At 36.6% G+C, this 10166-nt stretch overlaps 1 protein-coding gene across 1 annotated transcript; it reads right to left on the reverse strand.

Moving 5' to 3' along the window:
• LOC139979777 (TBC1 domain family member 15-like) lies at positions 1 to 9804 on the reverse strand. Its single transcript, XM_071990875.1, has 11 exons — positions 9307 to 9804; positions 8836 to 8911; positions 8471 to 8634; positions 7861 to 7979; positions 7303 to 7412; positions 6628 to 6695; positions 5517 to 5663; positions 4484 to 4574; positions 3538 to 3686; positions 1569 to 1710; positions 1 to 1345 (listed from the first exon to the last, which is right to left on the reverse strand). The coding sequence occupies exons 1-11, from the start codon at positions 9503 to 9505 to the stop codon at positions 1237 to 1239; spliced, it is 1374 nt and encodes a 457-aa protein (XP_071846976.1). The 5' UTR covers positions 9506 to 9804; the 3' UTR covers positions 1 to 1236.
• Positions 9805 to 10166: the final 362 nt, after the last annotated feature.

Raw genomic sequence — 10166 nt, forward strand, 5'->3', positions numbered from 1 at the left:
TTTTTTTTTTTTTATTTATTTATTGTTTAATGTTTTTAAAAATCTCGAAGCAGCACACAGTAGCTTTCATGTTATCCCTATTTAGTATGGTTTTAAATTCTTAAACTGAATAACACAAACCCAACTATTACAAAGACAGACCCTACCACAATGAAAGTATATCCTAGTCTCCTAGCGTCTACAACTAGACCTGATATGATTTAAACTATAAACCTCTTCCTCACTATCAAGATGTTCAATAACAGACTCGTTCCAGAAAATGAATTTAGGAAAAAGAAAAAAAACTTGAAACAAAAGAATTAAATTAACGAAACAGAAATCACCTTCTTAGATTTGAGTAAAGATCGGAGATTTACAATGGAATGTCTTCCTGGGATGCGAACATGAGAGTAACATACAATTGATGCGAGTGGTACATAATAATGATATCCCCAAATGACTATAGGGGCAAAACTAAACTAATTGTTGACAACATTCAGATAAGTACCTTCACTCACATCCCTTTAACTATCTCTGTGAGATTTTAAATTTTACAACTTCATTCGTAAATTTTTATTTTGAAGAATGGGTGAGTGTAGTGTGCTGACTAAGTGGCCAATATCGCCAAAAGTATTAGTTTTAAATTTCTTATCTGTGAAACCTTCTTACACATTTAAATATTCGAGACGTACTTGAAAAGTTAATTTCCTGCCCTGGAACCGGGGTGAGTTGTAAGATACTAATAGGTAGACCACTCTGTTCCTTTTTCGTTTTACAGATAACGGTTGAAAGATTGGGAAACAAATAATGGAGATGTATTGGTGTGTGAAAGGTTTTACAATTTAGCAGATAGTTTGAAGACAAAAGGTTTGCTTTTACACATTTACAGCAAAATCAGAAAGCAACAGTTTCAAGAATAAAAACAGAAAAGAGCCTCATCTCCATTAAATCAAGGTCCAAAGAGTGGCACAAGTATAAAAGGTATTTAACTGGTGAAGAGTTTGCAGCTAAGTCAGCTGTCTGAAACAAACATATAGCTTATCGAGGATGACAATTCCGCTAGCTAGTTCATACGTGCCTGTTTACCATTTCAAAAGCTGCTTAATGTAACTGACTTGCAACAGAGTGACTCGCTTGTAGTAAAAGTACTGAAGTGGAAAAGAGTTTGAAGCTAGTTGGTTGTTTCAACCAGATAGCTCGCTTGTTAAAGTTGACCAATATCTTGAAGCTAGCTAGTTCAGTAGTACATGCCTGCTCTCACTCGACCATCTCAAAGCTGTTGGAAATGACGGACTTACGGCAATACTCCCGCACGAGCCCTTCGGCTTGGGTGAGAACTTGTTTGAGGTCCAGTTTGTGAGTTAATCTGTGGGACAAACAAAATTGAGATTGAACAAACAAACAAACAAAAAACTTGGAAATATCACAATCAAGTGGAAAAGTTAATTAATAGTTGACCATGCTGACTTTATGATAAGTACCGCTTGATATGTTTTGCAATATAGTTACAACACCATTCGGATGATTATTAGCTGTAAAATCTATCTTTTAATGAATTTTCTGGATGGATAGAACGACAATGGACTCACCCGTTAATAAATTGGAATACTGACGCTGAATCATTGCACTTCTTAATGTCCTCCCTATGGTGGTGCAGGATGGCCACACATATAAATAACTCAAATGTAAATTCGGTATTGATATCCGCCACGGCTAATCTCTGTCGGCCACCTATCAGACGAAGAAAGAAAGCGAATCATGAGAACCTCCGGTAATATATCCATGTAGCCACTGGTTACTGTAACCACTGGTTACTGTAACCATTGGTTAACCAGAAAAGCCAGTGGGCTTATTGTGATTCCTTGCCAATTGAGATTATAATCCCAAGCTTTCGTCATTGTTGATTAAATTGATCAGAGTTCTTTCACTGACTGTGGACCTACCAACTAAATATGTTCACTTACCATGTTTACAAGCTACTTTTAGCAAAAATCACTTTAAGCCCTGCCCCCTAATAAATGTGCATGATGTCACATTGAACATACATTATCTGGTACCGGCTATCTACCAACACCTTCACACAAAGTATGATTCAATTCTGAAAATGTTTACATTTGACCCTGTGACCACATTAATATTCTCGAGATGAGCACCAAAATCAATAGGGCTCTTCTACTCACTATGGCGCATATATGTATCAAGTACGACTTCAATCCAACTTGTCGTTGTTCAGTTACCGTTTTACAAGCTATTTTAGTGAAAATAAACTTAAGCCCCACCCCCAAATAAATATGCATAATATCAACTTGAACATATATTACCATGTACCCACTATCTACCAACACATTAATACCAAGTATGAATAAATTCTGACTTCGATTGTGGAGTTATTTCAACCCGTGACCTCATTATTATTCATGAGATGAGCAACAAAATCAATATGGTTCTTCTACTAAGTATGGTGCATCTATGTACCAAGTATGACTTAAATCCAATAAGCCGTTGTTGAGTTATCGTGTTTACGAGCCAAGGGCGTCACATACACACACACACGCAATCACAATCGCATAGATTCCTTGAGCCTTCGGGCAAGGAATAAAAAATGCCAGCAGTTTTACTTGAAAAGGTTTATATGACCACCGACGCAAATCACGAGTAGCTTGCAGAAATAGAGAAGCAAATATAGTAGGAAGTTTCACTTTGTGAATGCAAGCAAAACATTACTTAACAGAAACAAAGGAAGCCACTTGTATTGCCAATTGAATTGATACACACTTGAACTGACTAAATGGGGTCAAACTTTATTCGCCTTGTTCGTCGTCTATACTTTCAATATCACAAAACACCTAATATCATACTGCATCACAGGTATTTAACGTAAAAGACATATACGAATATCCCCAGCTGTTTGAATGTCCACTGACAATTTGTTAACACACAATTCAATTTCCTTTATAAAACAACTGTAGGATTACAGGAGAAAGTTAAAAATTTTCCAACAAAGTGTCTACGGTTGGTCTAATCCCTCCTGGGTTATGTTAATGAGTTCTCATAAAGATTCATGGTTCAGTGTTACTGTGCATAAATTTCATATCCCACACAAAGCAGGATGCAGGCAACCAATATCAGAAGGTTGTCATATCTGTGACAAAAATTCCCGCTAGACGAGAAGAAAATATCACTCCTCATAAGTAATTCTGTTACATTATTGTCAATTCCACTCGTTTCTTTGGAGAAACGAACCTCCTCAAAAACAATGTTAGCAGCCTACTCAAAGCATTTGAGTTTAATTTGCGGAAGTAATGCCCTCCTATGTGGTCAATCTTTATAACCCACATGACAATCTTCCATTAATAAAATTACTAAACTTTCCAAATGGTATCTATTATCTAAATTTAGAAGATTCTAATCAATATTTCTGCATAATTTCCACCCCACATCTTCCCCTTCACTCACTCACCCGCCCCCCTCCCCGTCCCCCAATCCACCTCCCCACTGCACCAACATATCACTAAAGTCACATAAAATATTGCATCTTATCTCTGTTTAAGTCATCACCTTCTCGCAGAAAGTCCTTTGCTCTCTCCACTTCTCGGAGCCTTTCGGCTTCATCTGAAGTCAGTTCCAGATGTTGGCTGCTGATAATTTCAAAAAGCTCTATACATTCCTCAAACACAAATTCTCTTTTGAAACTCAACAAAAGCCATCTGAAAGAAGAGACCAGCAAAAGGCTATGTGAAGATATAAATTAAATTATGTTTGAATTATTATCGATCACTAAAAAAAAAAAGATCAATAAAATCATTCCTCTCACTCTAAACAATATATATATATTTTGGAGCCCTTTAAGTGAAAATAATTTTGTCTGCTCAAACTAGGTAACCTTCTTCACGATGAAAAAAAAATTCAATGCATTACTTCAGACCTACAATGGTACATTTTTATTGCATATATTTATCCTGAATTGTATCATTAGAGTGCAAAAAACTAGATATAAATCAAAAGAAAGAAGCAGTTTGTTCTAAATGTGGAAAAATGTCTTTTCTGTTTCAACTTCCATTAAATTCACATCATGATTTTTTTTTCACACATCTAGAAAAGCATTCACATTTGTGAGGTTGTTACAATGGATGTCTTATTACGTAGTTTAATTGTTTCCTCTGAATGGAGTGGTAAAGTAGTTTGAAAAAAATTATTCTGAGAAAATTCACTGACTTGCTAATGTTTACTTTAATAATAAACACAAGTGTCGTTTTAATGTGAAAAGGTCTGTTTATAGTTAAATGTCTCTCTAAAATAATATCAAGGAATTGTATAATTTTGAAAGCCATCTATTGTAGTTGGTGATTTAAGGGATATCACCCATGTCATGTGGTACAAATGAAAAGTAAAATAAGATAAGGAAATAGTACAAACTATAAGCCAAGCACAGACATTAAATCCAAACAGTTTCCATAGTAACACACTAAATTCTGTTCTTAAGCTTTTACTGTGTCCACCCTACCTGTGACAGAACATCAAATCCCCAACATCACAGATTGCAAGATGTTGAGAAAGAAATGGATCAATTTCTTGAAGGAGCTTCTGAACTGATTCTAGAGGAAAAAAGAATATATTGATTCCAAACAGAGTTGTGCAAATACCAAACTTGATAAACATGATGTTAACATTCTGTCCATTTAGTTCATAACTATATTTCCCACTGCCCATCAGTTCTCCCTTGCCCAGCATTCCCTCACCTCCCTTTTTCCATCCCATCTCATTCTCGCTTCTCATCTTCATCAGCCTACCTCCAATTCCTTCCCAAACATGACACTTCCTGATCTGAAATCAATGCCATCATCAAGTCATGTATTAACATGAAATTCATCAAAATAATAATCATAATAATCATAATAATATGCAACTTATATAGCGCAATATGCAAAGGCTTGAAAGCGCTTTATAAAACATAATACGTAAAAACAAAGTCGTAAAACATAAATACAAAACCAATACACCTAACGAAGATAAAATTACACGATGTGTAAAGTAGAGGAAATGTTAAAAATACAGTGTAGAACTACATCAAATATGTGAAAAACTACTAAAATAACTATATAACTATTTTACACTATACAGAATCAATAATAGCATGAAAAAAAACATAGCAAATATATATTGCACAACTATTGCAATGGAATTCAGTTATGTAAAATGGTGACACTAAAACAGCCATAAAATGAAAGATGTATTTATGTGTCATAGAAATGCAGCCGCAAAACATCTCAAGGAAGGACATAAATTACCCAAAAGCACTGAAAACAATGATTTAATTGATTTGTCATAAACTTGTGACGTCATTAGCCAAGTGTTTGAAATAACAAACGGAAATGATGTTGTTTTCATATTATGTTATATCTGATACAAAGAAAATATACAAAAACCTTTCCATCCATTGGGATGCAGAACAAAACAAATTGGGTAAAAATTATGTCAAATATATTTGCTACCATCTAAAATGCCCAAACGTTCAATATAATCTCTTTCACCCTTACCTAGTTTCTTCAGCATGCCATGTTCTAAGAATTCGTTGGTTATTTTCTCCAAGTAGTTGGTGAAGCACCAATAGGCTTCCACTTCGTTGTTTAACACCACTAGAAAGCGGCTCAGAATGTCATTCATTCCTTGTGCATAGGTCACGTCTGGTTATCGAAAGATCAAACGGATATTTTTATGAGACCGTTAAAATTTAACTTTCCACCAGTTACAAGATCAGACCTTAATCCAGGAAATGTTTCATTTCCCAAAGACTAATAATCTTCCCACAATACTCACTGTTGTTTTGTTTTGATTGCACAAAATGTAATACAACTAGTGTTTTCTTCTGTATGAACAATACAACCTATTTCCTTTCAACTGAGATTGGTGCAATTAGCTGCAAATATATGAAATCAATAAACAACAACTACTTCAGTCAGCAGCTAGATATGTAATCTAGGCTCTGTGTTGACAGATCTACTAGGATAGCTTATAAGACTAGACTAAGCATTAATATTAGTATTGCCCGTAAGTTGTGGCACTACCCTGTCCAATAATGACATACTTTTGTTAAACTAATTGCATGCTGGGATATGTTTCCCAGCAATAACAATAGCTTCTTTGAACAAAATTACAAACCAAACACATCGTCATTGAGAAATTTACTTAAGGTTAGTTTATGATATATACCAAAGTCAGTTTCCGATATTTACTCAGGTCAGTTTCCGAGGTGGGGGGGGGGGGTTTGGTTGGTCCGCCCCAGGTACCAGTCAGAGGGGGGGAGGTTCCATGCCACATTCCCCAAACAATTTTCCCTATTCTTGTAAATCATTGTGTAATCAGTTCATAGCTTTGCCAAAAGATAGCACCATTATGCATCTACAGGAGAGCCACCTTACATGAACAAATTTTTCTCAAAGGGGAGTGGAACCCTCCCCCAGGACGGCATCCCCTGCACGGGGTGAAAAAGGAAGGACCCGCCCCTGGTGCAAACTATTCTCAGTGTGCCCACTGACCCTACCCTTCCCTATTTGAACCATTACCAGTGCTTGATTAAGAGCTGGATACTGATTTATATGCAAATTAAGATGACAACAAAGAAACTTGTGGCTAAGGAGGTCGGCTTACCTGGATGGAAGACAGCAAATGTCACCAGTATATCTCTCAGTTTCTCCAGGTTTTGGTTATTTTTACCACTGCAAAAAAAAAGACAGCACTTAATGAATACTTTATATCCGGTCTGGCATTACTGTGCAAACTTTAAAACTATATCATAAACCTCCATGTTTGTAGTTATGTCATCATCGGTCCTAAGTGCGGCATTTTGTTTGAAGACCAAAAGAAATGACCATATATCTTCCACTAAAAATTGATCGAAAATTGCAAGAGTACTATTTTGGACGTTCTGTTCCTTCAAATCAGTCTCAAAGATTGATGAGTATCTACTTAGAATGAGACAGACAAACAGGTGGTTCCTCTCAAGCTTCCTCGGAAACCTGCGTAAATTTGGCGGTGATATTTCTAAAATCGTCAGCATATCCTTCCATCATCTCATGTCACTAGTTAACCAGTGTCATCCCTTTGGACACTTACTTGCTCTTTTGAAGAACAGCAAGTGGGAACTTAAAAATGACCTTAAGTTTACTTATTCCTGGGAAAATAACTTTAGCCACGATTGGCCGATACTAACCAATAGCTGACCGTGAGGCAATGCAGACTTCAATATACCGAATCATTTCCGAGCAATGTCTGAAACAAAAATCTCTCTTAATCGTGGATAAGGAGCCGACAATCAAATCTTACCTAAAGAACGGCAAATCTCTATCCGTACGAGGGACATCTTTGTCAATTATTCTTAGAGTCTTCTTTAGACCCTTTAAGTTCTCCTCTATTGGTTGTCTGTTGGCATATATCTGTCCCAAGAAAAAAGGAAAAATTCAGAGAAAGAAAATAAGGGATTGGACATGAGACTACTTTAAAATGTTGTCGCATGATGAAGAAACAATCAGTATACACCACTGGTAGCAACCGATGGTCTTGTTTTTATTTTTAAAACAGCAAATGCCTTTCAACACCTCACTTCAGAAGCACTAGATGAAAACTTATTTGTTTGAAGGATGATTGTTACCATGTACATGTACACAATCTTCATCCATGCTTAGATTAATCTATTCTTCCTTACATTATTAATCATTTCTAATTGTAACATTACATTCTATTCTTCCCTGTCTATCTTACTATTAACTTCTTGCTGCTTAGTTGAGCACTAAGCAACAAGTGATTAAACACAATGGAAACAGTTTTATGTGCAAAATGAGGATGCCAAAAGAGCTGCAGAAAGCAAAAAAACAAATCAAATACCTTGGCTTGAATTTCAAAAAACTTGAATCTATGAAGGTCGTCGTGTAAGTTATTGGGAAGAGAGAGATCTTCTCCGAGCTTCACTACCGTTGAAATGTGTTCTGTGAGTTCTAGGCAGCCTGTCACAAATGAGCAAAGTAAACATTTTTGAAGTACTCAAAAAAAACAAAAAACAAAACCTTCATACTGTTTTGTCTTGCTTCAAGAGAACTCCTTTACATTAAAATTACCAAGAGTAAAATCCACTCATTATTTTAAAGCCAATCAAATTTTACTTGTCGTAAAAACTCTTCAAATCTTAAACTGTCTAGACAGAAAATTATCAACTACTGTGTATTGCTTCATTGACTGTTACATACAGCTTTCAAGAGCCTCTACTAGTTGCTGGTACAATTTCAGACTTTGCATGGGATTTTTGTCAAAGTCTTACTCTGAAAGATTTTCTGCTGAAATCTCAATGTGAAACACATGTAGATTGATATATTTTGGATCTATTACAGTTGCTTGTTTGGAGAGCGAAGGTGGGGGGGGGGTGTTAAGGGGGGCCAGGTTTAACTGTAAACTATAGCAATTTGTCATTAGAACTTCAACATTTCAATTCATAGATTACCATTCTGAGATGGGCTGTGTATCTGTTTTGTAGTATTTGGGGAAGGCTGTTTCATTTCCTCTTCTTGCTCTCTCTCCTCTGACCAGGAACCCAGGACGGATTTCCACCTGGCCTTCAAAGCTTCATATCTGTAGTGGAACTCCACATCTGATGCCTCCCTCTCCCTGTAATGAAAAAACGATGAAATTTATGAGTAAAATTTGGCCAGTGTCAGGAAGATCCCCTGTGAGAACAATTAAGGAGGCATAAGTGGGACATCATCTTTGACATAGCCATGTCTTGAATTAAGAAATACCATAAGAATCTATCAAGGGACACTTGTAAGATATTATTGACAATTTTGACTGCTAAATATTGTTATTTACCGTTTGGTAGACTGAAATGGATAGTACCCATAAAGAAATTTCCATGCTTCTTTCCGAACTTCTGGAGAGACTCCACCTGCAATGTGAGCAATGGGAGGGATAAATTTACACAATGGAATAAATTACCATGACTCATGAGTGTATTAAAGGAGAGTTCATAACCAGGTAGGCCTATGTCCAATATCTATTGTACATAGCCTTATTGACATACACCAGTTGAAAATTTGAGAAATATGTTGGAGCAGATGTTCTGCCTTAATTGACAAACCTATCAATAAATGTTAATACTAGAATACACATGGTGCTTGGTGCTGCTAGTAGTAGTACGCCTAGGCTAAGTTAGGATATCAAGTTAGTATACAAAGTGTGATGTTTACAAGCAAGTGTTGCAGAACATTGACTTGTTAGGATACATAGGTCTACGCTTAAGACAATGTTTGTGCTTGTAGGCTAGAAAAACATGATTGTTACCTCTAAATACGGACTTTCGAAAACATTGTTCATCGGCAATTCTACCATCTTGATCGAAGAACTTTTCAAACTGGGCCCTGTCAATAGGGGACTCACGAAAGTCTTCCTCCTCCACAATGGTGTTCCAATGCAAAGCGTATGGCAGTAATTGTTCAAAGGATGGATCAAAACTGCAAGCCCTGGAAAACTCTTTTGCCATTTGCTTCACGACCAAATCGTTTAGCCTACTTCACTTTATCGACAATGTTCTTCTTCTGTATCACCAAATTCATTATACCATGCCGTTCAACAACTTACACGTAACAATCTCTTTTCGTTCCAACTTAATCTTGTGATACTGGTAGTTTATCACGCTACCTCCGCACACTAACTACTGTTTTGCGGATTTGTAAGTTGACATCATAAAGTACGGTCCTTATGCAGCAGCAGTGCTTTAGTATGTGAATACACTGTGTACGTAAGCTGTACCTCACGAAAAATGTCAAGTCCCACATACTCATTTGTCAACATCAACAAATGTGTAGTGTGCGTATACGCTGCCACATGACAAGGATACGGTATCGAAACAGTATGACGTCATCTTGCGGGACGCAAGAAACGGGATGTTTCCCGTCAAATCAACGATTTTATGGGCAACAAGCTCAATGAATAAACACAGCAAAGCGGAACTTGGGGACAAACCAACGGACTTTTCACAAACATAGCCTAAACGTTGTTTGGAATATGGCTTACTAATTTATTAATTCCCACACTCCGTCCTAGTCCATGGATTCGATGATGGCTCAATGCGTCAGTATATTCTGTTTTTACCTTCATGGTATAACGGAAAGTTGACTACTCGAGTCCTGGGGGCTCGATCG

The sequence above is a fragment of the Apostichopus japonicus genome, chromosome 14 (assembly GCF_037975245.1).
Source record: "Apostichopus japonicus isolate 1M-3 chromosome 14, ASM3797524v1, whole genome shotgun sequence".
In the NCBI taxonomy this organism is placed as follows: domain Eukaryota; kingdom Metazoa; phylum Echinodermata; class Holothuroidea; order Aspidochirotida; family Stichopodidae; genus Apostichopus; species Apostichopus japonicus.